Genomic DNA, 26,193 nt, shown 5'->3' on the forward strand with positions numbered 1-26,193 from the left:
TTCAACTAAAAAAATAGTTGTTCCAATTCATTTGGTTAAGTAAATCCTTTCTAGTTACACTGTAACAAGTTTATCTGTGTCAGTTCAGTGCTGGAAAGATAACAGAAAGACCATGCTGTGCAAAGCAAGGTACATAATATATATAGACTTTGTCATATTTCTTAATAAATGGCATAAACTGTCTGAATAATTGATGGACACTGCTCACCTATTTTGCATTGAATGTTTGGGTATCTCAAGGCTCTTAGTGGAGGACAAGGTTAAAGTAACTGTCAGCAACTAATACTGTCACTTTCATTCAGAATCCAATTTCTACTGTATCTGGGGGTGTGTGAATCAATGACTTCCTACCTAAAGCAAGTCATTTAGGTTCTTGAAGGGTTCCTTCAGAGAAACGGCAATAGAACAGCTTTAAGATGCAAAACAACATAAATTCCCCCGAAAGAATCTTGACCAGCCATGAATTAAAATGCAGGTAAAATGAACAGAAACACTTCTCTTTTCCCATCTTACTCAAAAGATGCCAATTTCAATTTTTTAACCTCTTAAGAAACTGTTCTTACTCATCTGACAATAAGACAAAATTGGGAGGCTCTTGAGAGTTCGTTCTGATTTTTATTACACACCACAGACATGTTCACTAACCAGAGTAGGATGATTCTGTTCTCTTAAAATCACAGGAAATAGATTTCCTCCTTCCCCCTTTTTTGATGTCGGAGGTGCATTTCAGATTATTTTGGGATTAGTTTAGGGCAAAGTAAAAGAAATCATGGAAGGCAGTATATAAATGACATAATTACGAAGCTATTTTTGGAAGCCAGCGGTAACTTGCTGATTGAGACTGACAAGGCTATCGTATTCACAACGCTATTACTCAGTTACTTCTATTTTGAACATCTACTGTTTACTGAACACCAAATAAGTTCAAAGTGGTCCCTAAGAATCTTCAATTCCTTTCAGCCTCCTATGATCCAGCACCTTCCCAAAGCTTTTGAAGAGAGTGCAAGTCCTTGCTTACTAGAAATCTTTCCTGTGCACACGGGAAACGTAGACAGTGCAACCACCTCCACTTCTTGTGCAGATGTGTGCTCTGAGAATCATGGCTGCTTTTTAGGCATTGACGAAGTATGAGCTGAAAATACTTGACCTGACTAATGTTACCTTGGCTTTAGATACTACACAGGGGAGTCTCTGGAGAGTATACTATTGTATTCCTGGTCCAAATTAAGGTTGGCATGGATATACTTAACCTTGTTTACACATACACCAAAGGTTTTTTTTTTTCCCAGGCAGGAGGGAACATTGTATTCAACTTCAATTTTGAGGTAGGTAATAGTGAGAAAAAATACAAGACCCTCTAGGATCTAACCTCTGTCCACCTTTATAGGCTTATTGTCTTAATACTCCCCAAGTGGCACAACAAGCTAGGTGCTTATGGTTCATGACATGCACATGGCTCTTAAATTCAGCTTAAGCACTGCTTCTCTGGCAGGAAATTCTTACCTCTAAGTTGTCACCCTTATTTTCTTCCAGAATCCTGGCATTATTTCAATAATAAACGCTATCACATTGCACTTTGTATAAATAATTTCATCTCTCTCATCTACTGCACTGTGCACTACTAGAGGACAGAAATTATGTACTTGTTTTTCTGTCTTCAGTGATAAGGTCCTGTATACTCCACAAATGCTTCTTGAAAGAAGGGTCAAATGTATAAATTCTATATACAAATGCTAGGTCTTTCCCACAAAACTAGGCAGAGACCTGTTCATTTTTCACTCTGTCCACCTGGAGAAGTCACTTCATTCTGACCTCTTCTATTGATGTGCATATTACTAAGATGCAGAAATCCGTTACAGATGACCTATTTCTATTATCCTCAGTGTGAAGAGGCTGTTTTGAACTTGAACATGGAAAGTGCCTGGCACAGGCATTTACGAGACACTGGACTTGAGTCCAAATTTTTTTAAGCTACGGATGGAATTCAACAGACTAAGTGGTCTTTTAATTGACCATTTTTTAAGACTGCCCAGAAGGAAGACTGGCTCCTGCCATGGACAAAGCTGAGGCCATTCAGGAACCAAGTATCAGCACAGAACAATTTCCAGGAGAGATGGAATCAAAAAATTCTGGAGCCAGGAAAGAGATTAGGGAGAGTATCCAAACCTTGGAAGCTGTGGACCTCCGTGCCCACCATCCACCCCTACCAGCCCCGCAGTAAGACTGTGTGACAGAGGCAGTCTATCTGGTGCTAAATTGATCCTTAATCCTCTTCTGCATCCTACCACCCCACCAAGACCACCACAGGAATATCTGAATATTCTGTGGGCCTAAAACTACCTACACTGCCCTTTGGAGTAGAGAATAGGATTCAGTGGTAGCTCTTTGAAAAAAGTACATTAAAGAAAATGTTAATTGCTTTTCTTCATAGAATCCTCTATCTCCCAAAGAGCTTGTGTTTCAAAAGGTCACAGTGTCTGGGGTCAGAAATAAGCTGCCTCCCACTCTGTTGAGCATCTACACACAGCAAGATTTTTTGTATGTTACCACAAACTTTTCAAAGAACTTTTTTCTTCCTCCACTTTCCACCTACCTTCTCCAAAATGCCAAAATTAAAGAAATGCCCTAGAACTGATTATCTAGAATATTCTTCCCTTTATTCATATTAGATTTGTGTTAGCATATAAAAAATTAGTTGACATAGCTTTTGAAAGTCTAGTTGGCAACAGAGTGGGACAACAGATGGCCACTCTGAAGCCAGACCCAGAAAGGTGACTTACTCTGCATGTATATGCTGATAAGAGTCCTATTTTTAGGATACCCTGAAAAGTCTTGACCTGACGCAAAGCCCAAGAGACAGTTCAGAGTAGGCACAATGATCATAACCTGATTCCCTGCCTAAAGCAAAATATACAACTTTTAGCAAGTGAGATATGCCAAAAATAGAAAATAAACAATTATATTGATAGCTTACAGCAGCTTTTATCTTTTTAAGAGGCAATGCTTAACAAGCTTTTCTTACATGTTTCCTAGAATTCTTTTCAAGTACTTTAAAGTGTTCTTTAAAAATAGATGGCTTTTAGTTCCAAACTTTGTTTCTACAGAAAGAGCTACTGGCAGATTCACTTTCAAATAACTCTAAATATTTTCTTAAAAAAAGAAAAGGAATTAATAGCTGAGGACAATATCTAATTAGTACTACCTACGATGGGCAATTTTTAGCTAAGATGTTTAAGTTCCTCTTAGCTTCGAAATTCTAACAGAATTTCAGTTGAAACTTAAGAAATGATAACTAAACTTACAACTGCTCTACTGCAAATTTTTTAAGTCACATTCCAAATGTTTCGCTTGCTTTGATGGAAACCGTTGAAGCTCTTTCTCTGTTATCAAAACTCAAAGATAATTATGACAAGGTATATGGATAAGCAGATTTGAAAACTGTTACCATCACCTACTGAGTTATGCAGAAGATTCTAGTTCAAGTTGACACAAAAAGTAAACTAGATTTAAAGTGCTGTATTTAAAAACAAACAAAATACACTTTGTTTTGGGGCAATTAAAATAAGTGGAGACCTGACACTAAAAAGAATAAAAGAATGAAAAACACAAATAGGATAATCATTCTGTAATTAATTGTTCTATTTTGCTACTTTCACTCTAAGAATGCAGTCTTATTTAGAGAATGACAGCTGGTCACATTTATGCTTAAGATCTTTATCCATACTTATCCAGAGTTTTCAGAGGCTACTATGCCAGTCAGCTATTCTAAACTCTTTTATGCTAAGTGTGAACATCTTCCCGGTACTACTCTTAAGTCTGATCTCATTTATCTTCTTCCTTAAGAACTGCATAGGCTTGTTATAAAAGGCTGAAACACCTGGGATACACTAGAGAGTTTGCTTCGAGGTACTCTGTTAATGCTCTGGTGTGACCAGAGGAAAAAGCAAGCATTATTAAATATGAATGCAATCCTTATCAACACAAATGGAACCTTTTTTTTTTTCCAATAAAAAAGCTAGTCCAGAAAAATGTCTCATTCTATAAGGATTTATCATTCCCGAATCACAGTGAAAGAAACTTGGGTCATTTACCAATTTTGTTTTCTATTATGCGCCTTAGAGATACCTCACTAAAAACTGGTATCTGACATAACAGAATAACATTTGCAGAATGTAATATTGTAGTGATGGTACTGAGGTTGATTGTTACAGACATATTAACCTCGTCGAGTATTAAATGGTTACATCCTATTTATATAGAACATTGGTCCAATAATAAAAATAGAGAACAGCAGCTGGAAATTTATCTCATTCAATGTTCAGAGATAAAAGGGTTAACCATTCATTCCATTATTTTCTGTAAATAAGTCCTTTTTTCATACTGAAATCTGATAGCAATTAAATTCTGATATTCTTCCAAGCTACTGTATGAAGAGGATGCTGAAGGCCATCACTACACAGCATACTGCAACGTAAGGACTCTTCCGTTCACCTGTTGAAAAAAAGGGGAAGATATTCATGTTGATAAACTGAGTTTAAGTTAACATGGATATGATAAGGTTATTACTTACTATGGGAGAGGGGTACATAAGGCTCAAGATAAAGTTCTTACCTAGGAGGCCCACACATTTGGGGGGATGGGCCAAACAAGAACTAGATGCAGCATAAAAGCAAGTACAATATAGAATGAGTTAAATCATGCTGATTTATTTCTAAGACCACCTCCTTTCCATGTGTTTAGAAAACCCTTAATGCACAATTCCTGTGCCACTGCACAAACCCAGATATTGAAAAATACAACATAGAATGTAGGACACAGATCCAAGACAAATGATCTCAAATAATTCAATTAAGGGCAAAAAATATTGCTTCTTTTCCTGTAAAAGGAAATTTCTACCTATAAAAAGAAATTCAACATACAATTTTTAGCTATAACTTTTTTCCTCAGTGGTAGCAATTCATGACACTTAAATGGGGAAAAATAAGCATTCATGGATGAACATAAACAAAGAGCGATCAGTAAAACTTCACTTGAAAAATGGGCATAAGCTACAAACCAAGAAAGAGACTCTTAACTATAGGGAACAAACTGATGGTTACCAGAGGGGAGGTGGGGGGGGGATGGGTGAAACAGGTGATGGGGATTAAGGGGTACACTTGTCCTGATGAGCACCACCTGATATATGGAAGTGTTGAATCACTATATTATACATCTGAAACTAGTATTACACTGTATATTAACTAGAATCTCTAAAGAAAGACTTCATGATTACTCTTGGGTTAGAAGTGTAGAACATAAAACCACTTATTTATATGTCAATTTTCACATTTGTTTTTTAAGTGTTTTTACTTGGAGACTTTCCTTTGCATGAAGTAGAATGGAGTTGGCTTGTGAAACTATATAGAGACCCTGTAATTTTGAGTTATCCCAAACTCATCTCGTTCTTTCCTGCTTTTCATTTATTGAAGGGCTGTACAAAGCACCAGGCATTTATGCTGCTCGGGGGGATGCATAAGAAAGGAAGAAGGAAGAAGAGGGAGTGATGTGCTACTTCTAGAAATAATCATAGACATATACCTGGTGTCCTGTAGTAGAGACTGTTTTTGTGTTTTTCTATGATGTTTAATATCAGCTCTCTTCCAGTAACTAAGTTTCTTCAGCAAGGAACTATTTTATTTGGCAAGTTTAATGACCTCTGGAAAATGTCAATCTTGACCATCCTCATCAACTAAAATCCTCAAGGTCGTTTTTATTTTCAGAGCTTCCTCGAAGAGCTCACAAGGTCATATTGCTGTTAATTTTACCTTTGTGTCTGCTCAATAACAATATTCACAAAAGATATTATACACATACAAGTAAAAGAAACATTTGTTGTTTGTCTGAAAGTGTTTTTCTATCCATAGACATTGGGCTGCGTTCTAGCTAAAGGAAAATTTAAAATATGAGACAAAAGCATTTTCACAATGCCACTATCTCAACTGGAAAAAAAAAAATTTTTTTTTTTAATTCTGGAAAAAAACAATTTTTAAACTAAAAAATAACTTGGGTCATCATTTTTAACCAATGTTAATTTTCTGGGCAACAACCCAAGTTATCAAGCCAAACCAAACCATTCAGACATAACTTTCAGGTGGACTTCATAAGCAAGCCAGTCACTCTAATTAGGGCTAGATACTCTAATTGTCAATATTGTCTTATTAAACACCTAAAAAAAGAAATTAATATTGCCCTAAATTTTCCATCTGCTGGAAATTAAGTTTTGAGAAAGTTTTTCTCTTCCTCATCTTCCAACTCAGAATGCTATAATTTACATATGGGTTTCATTTTCCTGTTTTTAATTTTCTTAAAAGAGATTGCCATGTGGTAGAACTAAACATCTTTAGTTGAACTTGGGTAAGAATGTTACTTCTTGTCTGGTCTTAGGTCTGTTTAAGTGAATGTGAAACAGTTGCTGTAATGTGATGTGTAACATGATAAGATGATTTGGCTGGGCCTTTTCCTATTAAAATTGCATCCTTCCTTGGTGGATATATTCTGTGTCAAGATAAGAGAGGAGCATATGGCTGAGAAAGCAGCATATCAGCATCAACATTTTCTGAGCCATTTTGCCAAAATGAAAAACTAATGCTTTCACATAATTGGCATGAACGAATACTTTAATTGAACCATTTAACCTATGACATTCATACAGTCAAGAGAAAAAAATGAAAATAACTGACCAAGCAAAAAGAAAGGCACAGTTTATAATTAGACAAAAAAACAGATGATACTACAGGAAATCATTGAGAGAGCTACACACTAGATGCCTTAAATTTTCAGCTATACTTTTTTTTTTTTAAATCTGGTCTTTTTTTTTTTTTTTTAATTTTTATTCTTACGTTAATCCCCATACATTACATCATTAGTTTTAGATATAGTGTTCCATGATTCATTGTTTGTGCATAACACCCAGTGCTCCATGCAGAATGTGCCCTCAATACCCATCACCAGGCTAACCCATCCTCCCACCCCTCTCCCCTCTAGAACCCTGTTTGTTTTTCAGAGTCCATCGTCTCTCGTGGTTCGTCTACCCCTCCAATTTCCCCCCTTCATTCTTTCCCTCCTGCTACCTTCTTCTTCTTTTTTTTTCTCCCTTAACATATATTGCATTATTTGTTTCAGAGGTACAGATCTGAGATTCAACAGTCTTGCACAATTCACAGCACTTACCAGAGCACATACCCTCCCCAGTGTCTATCACCCAGTCACCCCATCCCTCCCACCCCACCCCCCACTCCAGCAACCCTCACTTTCAGCTATACTTTTAAGTGACAATTGTTGAAAACGGTCACCTAGGTTGGCTACTGAATGAAGCTGTACATACTTCTCTAATTTATTACACAAAATGGATTTAAAATACCTTAACATTTAATTTAAAATCCCTTAATTAAAATCTTTTATTTATGAATTAGCAACTTCATAATATTAAGGTGAAAGCTCTACCTCCTAACTCCAGACTTTTTATATTTTTACCAATGAATATTCAGTATTACTCTGATCCAGAGAATTTCACTGTATTAGAACGGTCTTGTTCTTCCATTATGTTCTCTCTTTGAAGTTTTCTTGAGGTATTCTTTGCATTCTGTTCCTTGACAATATTATTTCATTTTCTGGGTGACTTGGCTTTGAAACAAGCAATTTGGTTTACATGTATTTACATTTACTACTAGCTATCATAATTGGCCATCAAGGGTGCTCTTCTGTCTCTTTATCTCTCCCTTCTTGGTTATTTTTAAAGTGATTAAGATTTCTACTGTTATTTCAGGCTTTGCAGCTGTTCAGCATGACTGGATGTCAGATAAGTCTGTACCACAAATCTCCATAAATCTAGGTTGGGCCCTCTCAACTTTGGCACTACTGACGTTTTGGGCTCATTCTATGTAAGGGGCTGTTCTGTTCCCCTTGTAGGATGTTTAGCAACATCCATGATTTATACTCAGTATATGTCCCCCCACTCTAGTTGTGACAGACAAAAGTGTCTCCAGACACAGTTAAATGCCCTGATTGATAACCACTTATCTAGGGTTTACCTATCTAAAGTCAGTGATCAAGATTCACATGTCTATCACCCTATGTGATAATAAAGTATGACAAAGAACACTGAGGAAGGACAGGTTAACATGTTAAAAGCACTATGAATTCTCAAGAAGATGTCTGTTTCAATGGTCAATACATTAGATTGAGGGCCCCCAAAGTACTCTGAAACTATTTATAGTACACTGTCATTTTCTATAGCAAGACACCTGAAAGGCCAACAAATCTTATAATCTCATTGTAACAGATTTTAAAAGGAGTTCTATATAATTTGGTATGACGCTGAAAACTTCCACTGTTAACGGGTCTTGCCTATCACCAAAAGCTCAAGGGAAGAAAACCTGCTCCTTCACACTTATTTATGTTAGTGGCTAACAACATATTTCTGAAGTATGTTTTATTTAGAAAAACTTCTAAATGTTACAAAATCTTAGTCTGTAGTGGTTTTTAATCTTTAATCAATTTTGTTTCCTGTTATGGACCATCTTCTAAATTTTCCATTATCTATGATAAATGAATCCAAAAGAAAACAATACTCTAGATAGAAAGCAGCTTATCTAAGGGACATGACTCCTAAACTCCCCCTTCCTATTTAAAGTGATTCATTGGGGTGGGTAATTCAGGCTGTTGTCAGACTGGCTAACTAGACTAACCATCAAATGCAGCAACATTTTTCTCTTATTATGAAAGTCTCGTAACTTTATAAAAGAAAAAAACAGTTACATACAAATTAAATACTGGAAGAGTACTAAAATCTAACTTTTTTTGGAGGGGGTCATGTAAATAATTCCAAAGAGGAGAAATATTCATTTTGCTCCATCCAAGTGGAACAATCACAAATGCTCTGTAATGTTTTTTTTAGAACTAGCTATGTTTAAAAGGGTATAACCTATTATTTGAGAATACTGGCAAATTACATCAGTAAAGTACATTTTAATTCATTGACTTGCCAATCATTTGAGAGTCTGCCATGAACTGGGCACTGTGCTAAGTGTTATATACATATAGGGATGGGGTAAGAGTATATTATTATTTAAACATAAACACACGATGACACTACTAATTTTATAATGAAAAGTTAGAAGATAATCATATTTAACTTTAATCAATTAGAACAAAACTCAGCTATGATCACAAATTTGATAGGTGAAACAGTTAATGCTTTCCAAAAGCAACAAATAACATTCTAACATTCTTGGACTTAGCATAGGGGAATAAAATGAGTATGTTTAGATGGTTGCTTAGCAAGCCTTTCATTAGATGGGAAAGTTATCCTTAGTTATAAAAATAGTACACATTATACAGAGTAGCATGTTCTATACTATAAGCATGTGTGCATAAAACTGTACACATTTGTCTGAAATCTCAACACTAGGGAATGCATAGAATTTGATATCTGAATTAGATTTTTCTTGTAGTTTCCATCTTCCTGCTAATTAAGTATTTTGAGGTATCTACCACGTCTAGCTTTAAATAGCATAAGGAAAGAGTTTGGGGAATTCTACAAACTTCTAGAAGTGCACAAAATTGGGAAGCCTGGAGTTTTAAAACTGACATTTGACTTGTGTGAATATGCCATAAGTAAACTGCCCAACAATTTACAGCTGAAGATGTGGAGATTATAACAGACACTTACCAATTCTGGCACACTTCCAAAATATACCCAACAATCTGCATAGAATAAAAAAGGAAAAAGTAGCTATTGATTATTGGGAAAGGTAAATCATTTTCTCAGTATCCTAGACAGCATTCATTACCAACTGGCATTTTTACCTTCTCGTACTTCAAAACTGAAATTTATTTGATATTGAGCCACCATTTATGTAGGAAAGTAGGACACACTTGCTTACCAAATGTTAGTGTATATAAACTGTTACAAACTGGAATACATGTGGTATCCCAGGTTAAACCCACGGTAAACTAATACGTGCAGCAAAAATGTGCACAGGGCTTTTTATTGTAGAATTAATTCAGTCAACTTCAAGTGCTTTACTCTCAAAAGTAGAAAATACATATGCCATTTTACATAAACATTAATTTTGAGAAAATGGTAAATGAACACAGTTGGTTCGGGTGTTTTTGACATGAAAAAATAAAACTCTCATACTAAAGAAATTACTTTTACAGAATGTAGTTCTATATTTAAATGATTTATAACCATGAACTCCAATGATAGCATTTATATAACTATGTCAACTCAATAAGGAAGGATATAAAAAAAAATATGTGCTTAGAGTACACTGTGTATGAGTCAACTAAATATGGCATTTAAAACACATACATTCTGGAAATAAGAATTAGAATGAAGATGTTCATCACAATTCTATGAATGAATATACTATGAATTAAATACAAATTATATGCATATTTCACTTATTCAGCATGTATAAAAAGTACGAGCTTTAGAAGAAAATCAACTGAGTCATTCAATGAATAGAGATAGCTAAAAGATATAAAAACATTGTAGACAACTATTTTGTTGTTCTGACAAAAGGAGAGAATTATAAATGGTGTTATACAAGGCTACAAATCAAGATAAATTAGTGGTACTTAGAGGTACTTATTGCATAGGTTAGGACTGGTGTAACAAAATTGAAATACTTAAATTCCAGGGAAATTTATGTCATGCTTTTTTTTTTTTTTTTTTTGCCCTAAGAGATGGCTGGCTGATGAATAATTATATATGCGTGGTTAAGACTGAAAGAAATTACTGTTCGATTAAGTTCTATATATATTCCTCCTCTGAAGTATAACTTCCTGACCTCAAAGCAAAAAGTCTGTTAGTTCAGATGACATGAAATGGGCAAAGATACAAGTTTATTTTGAAGGATGGACATTCTGACAGGTGCAACAATTCTACTATAGGAATAAAAGGACAAAAATCAAATATACTCTTGAAAATAATGTAGGATAACATAAAGGCCAGATTGTGCCTAAGTTTAATCCTACTTAATTGGTTGTATAACTGTGAGCAAGTTATTTTCTCTTTAATAGCACTCACCTTCATAGGCTTGTTATAAGGATTAAATGTGTTATTACACAGAAATTCTTCAGAATAGTAACTAACATGTGCTGTGTTCAGTAATACATAGGTTAAAGGCACATGTGACAGTAACTTCAGATATCACTTAAAATTGGCTTACACGTCATCAAAAAATGGAAGACAATTGGTTAGTCATCTGCAATGCCATGGTTCCTTGATTCTAAAAACCTATTGATTATAACATGCACATTGATTTAAAGCTACTATGGATGAGGGCCTCAGAGGCGGGACACCCGAAGCTCCTCCATGGGAAGCTAAGAGTCCCACAGAACATAATCTAAAACCCTATGATCACAATCAGGGTCATTTCAGGTTTGATAACCTAGAAATAACTCAGAGCATCATTAGGAAGTTGTTATAACACATATACTAAAAATTATACAAATGAAAAAAGTTTCCTAACTCGGGCAACTTAAGAGATTTATCAGTACCACTTTGGCCTTTCCCATATTTCCCTACCTAGACATATTTCTGTCATATGCCAAATGCTATTTATTAAAATACAAGAACTTTATTAGTTAGGAAAAACCAATACAATTACATTGCTTGGTTTCTATGGCTATAAGCCAATAAGTGTATCTGCTGATAAAGCTAATCAGGTCTATGATAATAGGAAATGAGGCAAAGTACCAACTGTTTATTGCTGCTTTTTAATTATTATTTGAAGCAGCAAAAAAACCTGTTATTTTCAAGAGTGAATTCATCAAGAACCTGTTTTATCCAATTAGGCTAGATATCTCTACTTAAACATGGAATATTCACTATAACGAAAGGGCAGTTTAATGAGTCTCATAAAAACACATATTGTAACAGAAAAGGACAATAGCCTGTTAAGAATTTCTCCCAGAGAAAATATTTCTTATATACAAGTGAAAATAAAATGGGGCCTAACATTTATATAAATAGAAGTAAAATTTTTTAAAAAGTCTTTTAATGGTTGACTGTATCAGTATATGGTTCAAAATATAGAAATAGGCATGCTATTTCTTTGGTATTACATGTAGGAGAAATATACTACTACTCAACCTCTACTGTAAGGTTGGCAGCCCTGAGAACTCCTTTTCTTAATGTAGCATGTAATGGATGTATTCCTGCTCCCCAAAGAATGAGGAGCAGACTTTTCCACATGCAACCTACTTTCTTCACAACAACATCAGACAAGCATAAATATTCTATTCTACTATGTGATTGTTTTTATAATGAAATAAACAGTTAAATATCTTATTAGGTAGATGTTATGTATTATATTACAATACCAAGCAACACATCAACGAGGATGTTTACTGGTTTCCACCATATGCTTTAAGTCAATAGTCAGGGGTTGCAGAAAAAGGGAAGGAAGAAATAAAACAATGTGGTTGGGTGGAAAGGCTTCACGCACAGCTAAGCAACAAGTAAGATTATACAACTTCAACAAAGGGACAATGTACTATATAATTTCAAAAAATGGACAAAGTGAGTGAAGACTAAGTGCAAGAGGACTTCAGAGAAAAAAACGTGGTGAAAAGTCAATGTTTACAAAGGAAGAGGGGCATTGTCATAAAAACTGATGGACAAATAACATCAGTAGGTTAAATAAAATCCCTCAGGCTAATAGCAACAGATGACCAGTTTATTAGAACAGGATTAGGGATTTTTAATATTCAAACTTGTTAAAGGTTCTATTTATTCCTTTATACATGTTTGAACAACCCTAGGAAATAAAAAGGAAGAAATGGTAACAAAAGCCAAATAATTTAGATGACAGAATGTCTGAATAAATGCTAATTATGTCCTCAAAGATAGCATGGAGGTGAAGGAGAGAAGCAGAAATTATTATTCTCATAGCTGACTATATCACCTTGCCTCTTATAGATTTTTATTAGTGGAAAAACAGAATTTGATGTTGCAGGATCCTTATTTGGCCCAATACAGGTGCTGGAGATAATTATTCCTATGTGCAGTGTTCTTTCATTCTTTTATTTCTTAAAATGATTAAGAGGTATAGGCTTTTATTAAGAAAGGATTAAGATAATTTTTCATAGAAATTAATAAATATGCAAGGTGAAGAAAATTTACATAGCTTCCACCACATAGTCTCTGTTTTTTTATATACTTTTCCTTTTGGTTGAATTCAACATGTATTTTTGTGTTATGAAGATGGCACTTTAAAATTTTAATTCTGTGTGGTATCATACTGAGCTCAAATTTTTTCAGGGTGTGAACATATAAGAGATGTGTCAAGCCCAAGACTTAATTTTTATTACTGCTTTATGTAAGCTAAATAAATTTCTCCAAAGATATTTGCTTTCTGATACTAATAGGGAGCCCATATGATTAGAGCAGTCTTGGACTGGAGAGGGAAATGTCTACATTATATTTTTATGGACACAGTGCTTGCAAACTGTTTTATGCTTCAAAAACATGACAACCAACTTTTGTTTTTTTTTTTAATAACCAACTTTACTAATTATTGCATAAAAAATTAAGGCCAAACACTATCTTTGAAAGTGTTAAACTGTATTTCTAATCCCAGAAAAAAACCTGTCGTATCTTTTTAAGTATACTTTTTATTGACACATGTCCGGTCCCTTCTGATATTTATCTTTTTATTTATTAAGATTCTGTGCATACAAAGTTTTTAGATTTAAAAATAGAGGGAGAATGTAAAAAGTTATTACAAAACTAAGTTACATATAGGAATTAGATTATTTAATGACTTTTATGGTAATTTACCTTCAATGTCTATAGGACCTAATTTGGGTGATTAGATATCATTAGTAACATACCCAGTTTTATTTTTGTCCAGGAGGCTGGGTGCCAAGGATCGGATATAAGCACAGGTACATATAAGCAGCAAGATTACAGTCAACAGACTCTGAAAATTGAAAATGGCAGACTAAAAAGAGAAAAAGAAAAATTAATATCACAAGAAAAACAGCATAGGTAAAAACTGCTAGGCAATTCTATATTAAGAATCGTACTTTTGTTCTTCTCAAAGACAAACAGAATGGCATGTCTGAGAACACTTAAAACCCCAAATCATAAGGTATTCCAAGAGTGTACTTTCCTCTCCATTCTTTGGGCTAAGGAATGCAGAAGATGCAACAAAAATTCTAAATTCGAGAACTTGAAAACACTACCAAAAATGTCATGAATCTAAAATATCTCACCAAAACTGAATCAATATGTAATTAATACAGATGTTCTAGGAGCCCAGACTACTAGGTAGGACATAAAGTTTACAGGCTCTGAGCGTAGCTGGCCGTATGACTTCAGCTGAACCATTAACCTCAGTCTCTCTTTCACATCCGTAAAACTGGGTGGAGAATGGGGGTATAGACTAAATGTTGGCTAAGGTTTCTTTCAATTCTGAAATTCTGTTAAGAATGCTCCACATTTAAGCAATCATGTTGCATGCACTGACTAATACTAAGCTATTAGGTTTTGGTGAAGAAAAACCACTTGCTCTTTCACTGCTCATTCTTAAAAGTTATTCAAAAAATTTAACATCGAAATCACAGGAAATCAGTTTTCCAATCAAAGGAAAATGGAGGTGGACTCAATCTATTCAAAATTCAGCTCAAGCATCATCTTCTCCAGGAAGTCTCCTTGAACCCATTGACCTCCCCTCTCCTTTTTTTCACACAGAACTCTCCTTTCTGTTCTCACAGGAACTGTTATACATTTTATAATACTCATCCCTGAAAGTGGACGTCTCATCAGGCTCTGAACTCCAGGATATGACTGTGTACCTACCACATAGGAGACCAGTAAGTAATGGCCAAATAAATAAAACAATTTTTTGAAAGTGCAGGAATACCATTATATATATATGTATATATATATATGTGTATAGATTTAAAACAATAATATTTCCATTACATAAGGTAGATAAAATATATCAGTCTCACACAGTAGCTAGCAATATGCTTCTTTAGTAAACTCAGAAGGACCTTCTATGGTATCAGAAGTTAGACAAAGAGTAAGAGTTACAAAATTTTTTGAGAAAGGCAAAATTGTTACTTACAAATAGTAAGTGCTACCTGAAAAGCCCTAAAGAATCCAGTGAAAAATGATTATACACAACAAGGGAATTGAGTAAGGTGGCTCGGTACCTAACTAAAATATTTAGATCAACAGCCTTCAGAATTACGTTACCAACTAGCAGAAAGACATAATGGAAACAAAGTTTCTATTTATAATAGCAAGTAGAACAAAAAGCTGAAATATCTAGGAATAAGCTTAACAAGGAGTGCAGCACTGGCATCAAAGAACAAAACTGGCAAAACCTTTAAATGTACTGAAAAAATAAAAGTAGAATGGAGTGGTATACCATGTTCTTACATTGGAAGGCAACATCATAAAGCTACTCTATAAATTTAAAGTGAACTCAATACCAGTTATTTCTGAAATACACAACTGATTCTGAAGCTCATATGGAAAAATAAATAAGCAAGAACAGCCAGGAGAATCCTAAAACAAGAACGAACCTTGTCAGAAACTGTCAATATTTTTTAACCTGTTACATACTTTTATGATAAGTATTTACAAACTATTCAAAACATTAAGAAATTATATATGGTATTTACCAATATTCTTAAAGACAAAAAAATGCTTAGGTACAATGCTAAACAGTGGGGAAAACAGCACACAAAATTTCATAATCAGCATATCTTCAGCTATGTAAACGTTTATGTGAACAAGAGGGGGGAATGCATTATCTTTGGAAGGTTTTTGGCCCAATTCTCAACTTTTCTGGAATTCTCAAATTATTTTTATGGTCTGAAAAAGATAAAATTTGTAATTACTATTTTAATAGTTGTTTTGTATGCAAATCATTTCTTTTTTTTTTTTTTTTTAAGATTTTATTTATTTATTTGAGACAGAGAGAATGAGAGACAGAGAACATGAGAGGGAGGAGGGTCAGAGGGAGAAGCAGACTCCCTGCCGAGCAGGGAGCCCGATGCGGGACTCGATCCCGGGACTCCAGAATCATGACCTGAGCCGAAGGCAGTCGCTTAACCAACTGAGCCACCCAGGCGCCCGCAAATCATTTCTTCATGGATATACAAAGGATAAAGTTTAGTATATCTTGGTTTCTTATTGAATTGGATTTTAATTTTACATTTGTGAAAGGCGTACAAATTTTATAACTTGAAATAAACCAATAAATGAACTCTAAATTCTATATAGAAAACAGTAAGTTTTTCACAATGTTTATCTTTCAAAGATATTTTGAACATGTATGTGACTATATTAATATAGTACCTGATTAACAACCTCATGAAATACAAAGCACAGATTTCTTGCCAGCCAACATAACGAAACCTGTATCTAGTAACTACTCTGTCTGGACCATGAGGCTAGACACAGGATTAAAAAGGTACATAGCACAGGATTCCTTCCCTCCAGGAGTCTGTAGCTAACAACAATAACTGATATTCACTGAAGGCTTATTTTAATTATTTTATTTATCCTCATATATTTGAGGTAGGTGTTACTAATACCTGTATTTTATATATGAGACAACTGAGGCATACAGCAGTTATAATCAACTTAGAACAGGACATATATTTTAAAAATAACTAGCAATTCTTTGTAGCATGTACTGAGTGGCGACTGAACCATACTGGCAAAAAATGCTGTTTTCATAAAGAAAAATCAGGAAAAGCTTCAAGGAGAAAGCAAGGACTGAGTGAAGTCAAGAAAGGGCACAATTAGGTTGGCAAATAGAGAGCAGGCTCCAGAAGAGACAAAAGCATGGAAAACATCCTCAGAATCAGGAATTTGCATGTTTAAGGAATAATGAGCAGGCTTATTGTATTAAGCAAAGGACTGATGTAGTAGCGTGGCTGGAAAATCAGTTTGCAAAGTAGGTTTATCATGTTCCTAATGGAGTATCTAAATTTCACAATTTTGCAATGTGTACTTTTTCTTTCCCTGAAATGTCTAGTGAAAAAAAAAAATGCTGAAATGATACGATGTCTGGGATTGGTTTCTAAATAATTCATTATGTGTGGTGGGAGGTGTGGGGTTGATGATGAAATGCCGAGGATGTGAGGCTTCATTATACTCTTCTTTCTACCTTTGTATGTTTGAATTTTTATATAATAAAAGATTTTAAGAGGCACTTAAAGACATGCCTATTATTACAGAAGTGGGGTGTGTATATATACATTTGTGTGTGAAACCATTTATAAATGAAAACCATTTACAAATGTGCAATATATGATACATACAACTTTGTTTCTGGGGTTTATAGACCCTAAAATTTAAACAAATAATCTTAGGTGGTAAAGTCTTTTAGATTCAAACAAGAATGTTTCAAAGCTATAGACATTAGCCTACCATTTCTTACCCTACCTAAGTATTCCTTTTAATGCTTAGCATCTGTTGTCCGCTGATATAAAATTTTCATCTCAGTTTTAAAAGAAACAGATGTTCCTATTCTTGTAGAAAAAATAATTGGGATTTTCAATAGGAAAACGTTATTAAAAAGGAAGAAGTTAAGAAAAAAAGCAAGCATAGTCGATCACAAAATAGAGGAAAAGATGATTTAAAAAAGGTAATGGAAGTAAAATTCATTTACTGTTTAATTTTTTTCAGATCATGACATCCTTTTCAAGGTACTCTGTGTTTCTGCACAGGCCATCTATTTTTGCCTGCCTGGTGAACTGACTTAATCTTTGGGTTTCAACTCAAGAGTCACCTCCTCTGTGAAGTCTTCCCTGTCCCCACTTGCCATACGAAGCAGTCAGGATTGTAGTGCAGGTGTGTATCATAGATAGCACCCATCAAACTGTATTGTAATGGTCTCCTCTATTTTACTGAGGTTCACATCGACCCCTTGTGCCTATTAAAATAGAGCACAGAAGTCACTGAAAAATGTTGAATGAACAGGAACTTGAAAACAACTGCAAATAATGAACATTTCAACAAATTCAAGAGCATACTTAAATTCCAAATTAACAATGCATGATATTAAAAAAATGTAGATTAGACTGCTGAATATTTGGCTAACTATTCAAGAGAAACTGCCACACATGGCTCTGCATTGATACTTACTTGTCAATGAGATTTTGGAAAATGCAGACAGAAGAAACAAATACCCCCATGTTTATGTTAAGGGCCCAGGCTGGAGGGTAAAATAAAGGCCTGAGGTAATTCCCTCTCAACATTTCAATCTCCTTATATCACCAACTGGAATTCAGAGAAAGTTCTACCAAGAAGCCAGCTTCAAAGTACTTGCATATGGGACAATGAGTGTTTTTGACTCCACCTAATTTGTTAAGAGATATACATCTTCCAGAGGTGTGGATGACCTGACCAAGCAGGCTAGCTGGCTGGCATCAAATTCCACAACCTCAATTCTCAAATCTAAGGTTTACCTACTTTTCAGTCAGGCAGTGCCAGGGAGTTTAACAAGTTTAGCCAACTATTAAATATCAAATAATGTACACTGCAACTAAGGAGTTATAAAATACAACTCATTCCTTCTGGAGGCTCTGGGAAAAGAATCTGTTTTCTTGCCTTCTCCAGTTTCTAGAGGCTGTCTGCAATCCTTAGCTAGTGACCCCTCATCCCACTGACCTTGATACTTCTTTTGTGACTATGATCCTATTGCCTCCCTCTTAAAGGGAAACTTGTGATGAATTGATCCCCCTCCCCATTCCAAATTTCTTAATCACATGTCGGGTCTCTTTTGCCAAGTAAGATAACATATTTACAGGGTTTTATTTTTGTTTTTAGTGGGGGAGGGCATTCTGCTATACCAATGAACACTTCCGTTTTATTAAGAGGTATCCAATAACATTCCCTAGACTCTCTGGAGCACAACCTCAAATATAATGAGAACGGTAACACTTGGGGTTGTGGAATACAGCAGCCTTGCCCTTTTGACGGTTACTCTCGCAGTTGTGTTCATTCTTCTAAAAAACTGCAATGGACATCCTAAACTGTTTTTCTCCAAAGGCCCCTTTTATTATCCCTCCACACTCCAGACCTATCTACTACTCATAGACTTTGATATGCTTCAAATAATTAGTACTATTATACTAAATTAAATTATGCAAACCAGAAAGAAATCAACTTGATGAGTCACTTTGTATAATCATTCTGAAGTAAATCACAATTTGTTAGGCCTTCTGAAATAACGAAAATAATTCACTTTCATCTGGCCACCACTACAGTAGATGAAATAATTTATCAGTGAATAGATGAAGATTTGTTGATGCAAAGCTTAGTGCTAAAACAAAAAACTACTTGCGATGTTAACACATCTTTTAAAAAACTCTCTACTCTCAAGTCAATCTGAAGTTAGGAATATTTTCAGATTCAATTTTTATCATTTTATCTATGAAGATACAATTTCTTGTTTTCAGTCACAAGTGAATGTTAAAACTATATTCATTAAGCTTGGTTATAAAGGCAAGAATTCAGCGTTAGGTTTTGTTTTTAGATGTATATATAAAAATAGTTTAAGAAACCATCCAAAACATTACGAATAGAGAGAAAACAGGGGAAAGATCCCAGCAGTATAAAGGCACAAAGAAGCAATGAGAAAGGCAGCAGAAATATACATATTAATATGCTGAACAGTTGTCTGGAGTGCTCAGTGACTGGTTGCTAACTGTACTTAATCTACAGAAAAGACTAAGCCTACAGTCTTCATTAGTCCTGGATCACTTGAGCTCCCTACTGCTTATTTATTTATTTTTAGCATTATCAAAATAAACTGTTTAACCAATATGTGGATGAAGGGCCTTCTTTATGCGTAACACTGCATGGGAGCTTCAAATGTTGATTGCATCTTACGTGGAATTAACGGACATATTAATTCCTCGGTTTAACTGGAATTCACTTTAAAACAATAATTGAATACCAAAGACTTACAATTTTTAAAACTCCAAATAGTAACAATTTTACTTGTTTTAAGACTTACGGCTTTTACACAAAACTAGTCATTTATCCCTCTCAGAAGGTAAAAGGACCCAGAAATGATATTCCTGACCTAATTGTCATAAAAACTATACAGTACTGCAAAAGTGGGTCAGCATTTTATCACATACAAATCTAGGTCAGACCAGCATTTTCCAACTAGTTTCTACTTGTAAATTTATATGTACCACTCTTTTCTCTTAAAATGGAAAACATGGAAATGCAGGGATAACTGAAGCCTGTATATAAATGTGCAAACACACCCCTCCCCACTTGCCCAAGATAAATGACCACAGGTGATTAATATTTCCATTAACACACAGAAATACTGACATTTTATTTTGGTGTTATTAGCACCTAAGTTCAACCTTTGTTGCTTACTGTAAGGCAGCACTGAAATTGTACCCCATATGCAGATTATCTTGGTTTAATTTGAAACCAAGAAACCAGGATTACTTAATGTCTTGATGTTAAAAACCTCTTAACATCAGTGGCCATTAAACATTTGCATTATTTAGGAAGTAATCCAGTATATTAATTTGTCCTTGGATAAATCTGCACCTCTATATTATTAGTTTAATTTCACTTGTAAAATGAGGAGTTGGACTAAATAGCCATTTGATCTCATTGGTCCTGTTTCAAAAATGTAGACCTTTTCTATTTAACCTTTCCACTTAAGAACTTTCATGACTATGAGAAAAGGTACAGTTCAGAGTAGAAGCACCTCACTGCAGTGTTCTCCCCTGGCAATATAGGTGGTCATTTGCACTTATTTTCATCTCATTGTCATGGTATCTATAATGTATTTGCTGTGTTTGTGTTGCTTAGTTTCAGAGCGATTTTATAGACACCAGAGATCTAAATATAAAACAAGGGGATCAAAGGTGTTAATAGGAGAAAGTATACATAGAACCATGATAGGCAGACTTAAAAAAAATATGAAGGACTAATACTTTACATGTTGATAATTTGGTAAGACAAAAGTATTCCAAAGGACAAACTGCAAATCCTGTTATGAAGAAAAGTGTTCTGACCATGCAGTTGGAAATGACAAAGATTGATAAAAGGGAAAAACTTTTCAATGTTTGGAGTCAAATGTGGTATGAAGCCTGGCTGTTCATAAGAATCCCTTGAAGCTTTTGGGTGCCTGGGTGGCTCAGTCAGTTAAGTGTCTATCTTTGGCTCAGGTCATGATCCCATGGTTCTGGAATCGAGTCCCACATTGTTGGGCTCCTCCCTCTGCCCCTCCCCCCACTCATTCTCTCAATCTTTCTCTCTCTCAAATAATAAATAAAATCTAAAAAAAAAAGAATCACTTGAAGCTTTTAAAAACTATTGATGCCCAGAAATTTGGACTGAATTGGTTGGCCATCTCATTTCTCAGAGCTCTTTCCACTACACATGCTGTTTCTCTTTATCATAACAGAAAACACGTGGAATTTACTTATTTAATAATCTCCTTCAGTGGACTGTGAAGTCCTTAAAGACACTTAGCATATTTTACATGACTCTGTTTCCCCAGATGTGCAATCCTTTGAGTACTAACTCTACCTGTCATTGTGAGGTAGATATTAGAAGACCTGGTCTCTAGAAAACTCCAGCTAGAGAGGGAAGAAATATATGCAACAATGTATTGCTGTTTTTTTGTGGTAAGTGCTATGGCTGGAGGTACACTGGAGGTATATACATGGACTGTGGATGCCCAAATGGAGACCCAGGAGAAGAAAATAGAAGGAGTAGGGAAGGATTTTTGGGAAGAGATGAAACTTGAGATAAATCTTGAACGATACTAAGAGGGAGAAAAGGCACTCTGAAGTTCTTAAAAGTTTAAATACTGTTCATCTTAAACACAGTATCTGTCTTGCTATTAGCTAGTTGATAAGACACTAAGATGATGAAAATGGATCTTTGACTTGTACTATGAGTAGAATAACTAAACTTCAGCATCTAGGAAGAAGTACAAGAATTAAGAGTGACAATTTCTAGGGGCACCTGGCTGGCTCAGTCAGAAGAGCATGTTTCTTGTTGCAGATAGAGATTACTTAAAAAAAAGAAAAAGTAACAGTCTCTATTCTTTTTAAATTGAAAAAGGAATCAAATTCTCTAAGTTAAGTAATAGTTCTCTAATGACACTCTTTAAGAGCAAGTATACTCATCCGATCGTGTGGTAGGTAGGCAAAGAAGCTGGAGTACATTCTTGGCTAGGAAAGGAATAACCTGTCAATAGACTGCCATTTTCTCTGTAAGTTCTCCAGGAAAGACGCTGTGACTTATGCCCCATTTATAATCAAAGTAGTTGGGCTAAAGCAAGAAACAATGAGTTTTCGAATAAATGTCTAAGGGTTTAGTGTTGTATGGGGTACTGCAGGAACCTCTGGAAACATAAGCTCAGTAACTTTCACCCCACAATAGCTTTTTTGGGGGTCATGTTTGCTTTTGATACTATAATCATCCTTTCCCCAGAAACACGCTTATAAATGCAACATTTGGCCCGTGGATTTCATTAAGTTCACCCGGTGTAGAGACGGTTGGCATTTACTATAACAAAGGTAAAAGGGCTTCAGACAGCTTGGGAGATTTCAGTATTACTACTACTGTATCTGTCCTCCGGCCATGCTGGCTCTACCTTTTTTTCCTCTGCCTGAAAACGTAGGCATTTCTTTTGAATACTTTTCATGACTCATTTTAAATTTTCCTAAGAGGCCCAAACTACCAAAGAATCTGCAATAACACAAAATCATAAATACAACCGTAAAAATGTGTGGGGAAGGAAGGTCCGAGGCCAAACGCCACCCCAAGTACAGTCCTAGAAGAAAAACCACTTCTCCAGAGATCGCCAATGTTTAAAATCTAGTTTGTAGAGTAGGAAGAGCCTGAAAGGTCACTAACTCAACAGACGAAAATTAAGAGGTGGAGCTTGGGGTTTCTAAAGACAACAATGAAACACCTGGGCCAGGCCCTCAGACATTAGAGGACGCGAAATAACAAGCGCAAACTCAAGAAGCTCCATGCCTCCAAAGGGTCAATGGCCACAGAAAGTCTTAAAAACGACTGGGTTAAGCCAACCAGCGCACTTCTTCGAAACAAGTCAGAAAGGTGGAGTGTGCGGGAGGCGCTGGGCCCTGCGACCGCGGGGTCTCTCGGGCGCTGGGCCCTGGTTCTCCCTGGCTGGGCGTGCAGGGGCCACATGGTTCCCGGGTCTGAGCATCTTCCGAGCCCCGGCAGAATCAAGCTAGTGACAAGGCTCCCTGGCCCGCGCACCGAGGGCCCCCGCCCAACCCTCCAGCCCTAGCTCGCGCCCACAGCCCCTTCACAAAGCCAGGCTGCGACCCCACCGCCCCAAATCTTACCATAGTGAGGCCGGCGAAGCCCCAGCCACATCACCCTTCCGGGCCCAGGGCGGAAGAGGCGTGCCCGCCCCGCCTGCCCGTCTCGCTCCCTCCCCGCGTCCGGTTGGGCCTGTCAGGGTACCTCCTCCCGAGCCGCGCGATCCGGACACGAGGATAGGCTCCTCGCAACCGGAAAAGGCCGGAGCTAAAAGACGTCAGGCGTCCTTGCGGAAGTGGACGACGCTCTCATTGGCTGCGGGACGTCTGGCTGCGGGAGCGGGCCTTTTGGAGGAGACCGGAAGTGGAGGAACTGAGAGGTAGGGTCCGGAAGCGTGAGCTGCGTATTTTAGTAATAGTAAATTAGTGATAGTAATAGCCCTTTGTTTTGTCCTTGTTTTGTTTTTCTTTCTTACTTTCGTTTTTTTTTTAGTTCCCTATTATTTCCCTTTAGAATTCCTCAGTGCATGATTTTTCCCAGCTCGGATCCCCCTCAATGTGTAAGCTCCTGGACCTTCCGTTTTTGCACTCTCGGACGCCTGGGTTCCCTAAACTTACGTGCAGGGTGTGCACCTGCTACACCCCCTCTTCAGTTTCTCCGTTTGCACCTGAGGGATTCTCTAGAATGCAGAGCGCCTTTGAAGTGCCCTGTAATGGTTGTGGAAGTAGTAAGACACTTGAATCCGGAGGGTTGTGTTGAGTAGGCTGTTGGACACTTTTCTGACGCAGGCCTTCTCTCTCTCTCTCTCTCTCTCTCTCTCTCTCTCTCTCTCTCTCTCTCCCCCTCTGTCCCAATCCCTCGCCCTTTGTAAACTGTCTATGGGTTTCACCTGGGGCCTGAAGCGTACTAGGCCCTTTTGGGTAAGGGATGAACTTTCTGTAGTAACAAATGGAAAGAAACTGCCCTTTCCTAAGTTGAATAGTTGCATAGGTATTCTAGAGAAGTGGTCCATCAGCGAGAGGAATTACATGCCAACTTTCTCTTTTAATCAGTAGTAGTAGTATTTAGTTTCTTTCAGTTCTGATAATCCCATTAGATGAGGGTTTATTTTCCACCCGATTTTGTCTTTGCATAATCCAAATGGAGAAACAGGTGTTTTGACGTGTTCAGTTCGCATAGTTATTGGGAACTCAATATAAGGTTTTTGAATTAAAGTGGTATTGCTTTTTTACCACTAGTCAGCCTCCCTCATCCCCCACCCCCTTTCACTTTGTATCTAGTGTTGATAATGTTAATGGTTTCCTTTTGTATGATTTCCTTTTTTTTTTTAATTCACTGATAGTCACACATATATTAAAAGGTAATGGTTTTACTTAACTGCTTGTTTTCTCTAATCCTCAGCTAGCCTCCGTAGTTTAAGATTAAGGCTGTTTGTGTTCTAAGTTTTGTCTTTGTCCTTCTTCTCCCCTCCCCCCTCTTTTTTATATGCTTTCCCTGTGGCTCTTAGATTAAGACCCATTTTTGACCTTAATGTTATTTCTTTTACTTTATGAACTGCTTCTCTTAAACTTTCTCCACTTCTAACCCCATTTAGTGCTCTTCTGAACAAAAATCCTCTAAGGATTTTATGTTCCAAATCCCAATTCCTCTTTTTCTATTCTTTCTATTCATTCTTTCAGCATGGTTTTTCTCCCACCCTTTCCCAAAATCCTCTTCTTAGTGTCACCAGTGGTCTCCAGGTGTTGATTATTCCCAGTCTTTTTCCTGTTTGAGCTATCAGCAACCTTTGGTGCAGTTAATCACTTCCTTCTTCATGATGTATTTTCTTCACTTCATTTCCAGGACATCACACTCTCTTGGTTTTCCTTCTACCTCACTGGTTCCTTCTGTCTTTCTTGTTCTTCATGATCTCTTATTGTTGAGTGTTCCAGGGCTCAATCTTTGCTTCTCTTCTTTTCCTCTTTCTTTACTTCCTTTTTTTTTTTTTAATTTTTTTTTTTTTTAAGATTTTATTTATTTATTTGAGGAAGAGAGAATGAGAGAGACAGAGAGCACATGAGAGGGGAGAGGGTCAGGGAGAAGCAGGCTCCCTGCCGAGCAGGGAGCCCGATGCGGGACTCGATCCCGGGACTCCGGGATCATGACCTGAGCCGAAGGCAGTCGCTTAACCAACTGAGCCACCCAGGCGCCCTCTTTACTTCCTTTTGATTATATCAAATCTTAATGACTTTAAATAACCATCTGTATACTGAAGCCTCCCGAGTTCATATTCTTAGTTCCCTCTCTTTCTGAATGCCAGACGTTAATATTAGAGGAAACTGGGTGAGATGTATATGGGAACTCTGTTATCTTTGCAGCTTTCCTGTAAATTCAGTATTACTCCAAAATAAAAAGTTTATTAGAAGGAATGTAACATTACTTCTTTGATTAAAAACATTGTATGACTTCTCATTTGATTCACGATAAAAGCTGACATCCTGACATTGGCCTACAAAACTACATGATCTGGTTTCCTATTACCTCCTTGACTTCAGCCTTTGTGTCCTCTCCCCTCACTCTGTCCCAGCCATACTGGCTTCCTTGTTTCTTAAATACACTAAGCCCACTTCTGCCCTAGGGCCTTTGCACTGGCTGCTTCATCTGCTTGGAATGCTTTTTCCCAGACATCCACACAACTGATCTTTATGTACGTGCTCAAATATCACCTTTTCAATAAAGCTTACCTCAACCTCCTATTTAAAATTGCAGCTTTGCAACTATCCCCCTTTCCCCCACTGGCCTCTGTACTCCCAGTTTTCTCTATCCTGTGTATCTTCTCTTTTTACTCTAGCACTTATCACCTTACTATGTATTTTACATATTTATTAGGTGGTTTTTCATTTTTGATCTAT

The 26,193-nt window shown here is 36.4% G+C and overlaps 2 protein-coding genes and 1 non-coding gene across 5 annotated transcripts in view; 1 reads left to right on the forward strand and 2 right to left on the reverse strand.

Moving 5' to 3' along the window:
- XRCC4 (X-ray repair cross complementing 4) overlaps positions 1–26,193 on the forward strand; it is a 776,985-nt gene that overhangs the window by 532,413 nt on the left and 218,379 nt on the right. Inside the window, exons 8-9 of one of the 3 annotated variants that reach the window (XM_035014787.1) lie at positions 14,770–14,868; positions 17,705–17,869. The gene's annotated coding sequence lies outside the window, so the exon portion shown is untranslated. Of the gene's footprint in view, positions 1–14,769; positions 14,869–17,704; positions 17,870–23,601; positions 23,682–23,710; positions 23,862–26,193 lie in introns of those variants that run through there. The other 2 variants (XM_035014788.1, XM_035014789.1) reach the window with 2 other exon arrangements.
- On the reverse strand, positions 596–23,458 carry TMEM167A (transmembrane protein 167A). Its single transcript, XM_035014790.1, has 4 exons — positions 23,386–23,458; positions 13,885–13,994; positions 9,710–9,744; positions 596–4,491 (listed from the first exon to the last, which is right to left on the reverse strand). Exons 1-4 carry the CDS (start codon positions 23,386–23,388, stop codon positions 4,421–4,423), a joined length of 219 nt encoding a protein of 72 aa, XP_034870681.1. The 5' UTR covers positions 23,389–23,458; the 3' UTR covers positions 596–4,420.
- On the reverse strand, positions 12,113–12,248 carry LOC118017235. Its single transcript, XR_004681095.1, has one exon. It is a non-coding gene; the product is annotated as a small nucleolar RNA U109 (small nucleolar RNA).

Source organism: Mirounga leonina, unplaced genomic scaffold, assembly GCF_011800145.1.
Source record: "Mirounga leonina isolate KUSES-001 unplaced genomic scaffold, KU_Mleo_1.0 Mir_168, whole genome shotgun sequence".
Classification (NCBI taxonomy): domain Eukaryota; kingdom Metazoa; phylum Chordata; class Mammalia; order Carnivora; family Phocidae; genus Mirounga; species Mirounga leonina.

What these genes read in the sequence shown, in the direction of transcription:
- TMEM167A (XM_035014790.1), bottom strand. An exon ending in CTGGACAAAAATAAAACTGG is followed by an intron (nt 9,745 to 13,884) that starts GTATGTTACTAA and finishes TATTCTATGCAG; the next exon opens with ATTGTTGGGTATATTTTGGA. An exon ending in TTGGAAGTGTGCCAGAATTG is followed by an intron (nt 4,492 to 9,709) that starts GTAAGTGTCTGT and finishes TTTTTTCAACAG; the next exon opens with GTGAACGGAAGAGTCCTTAC.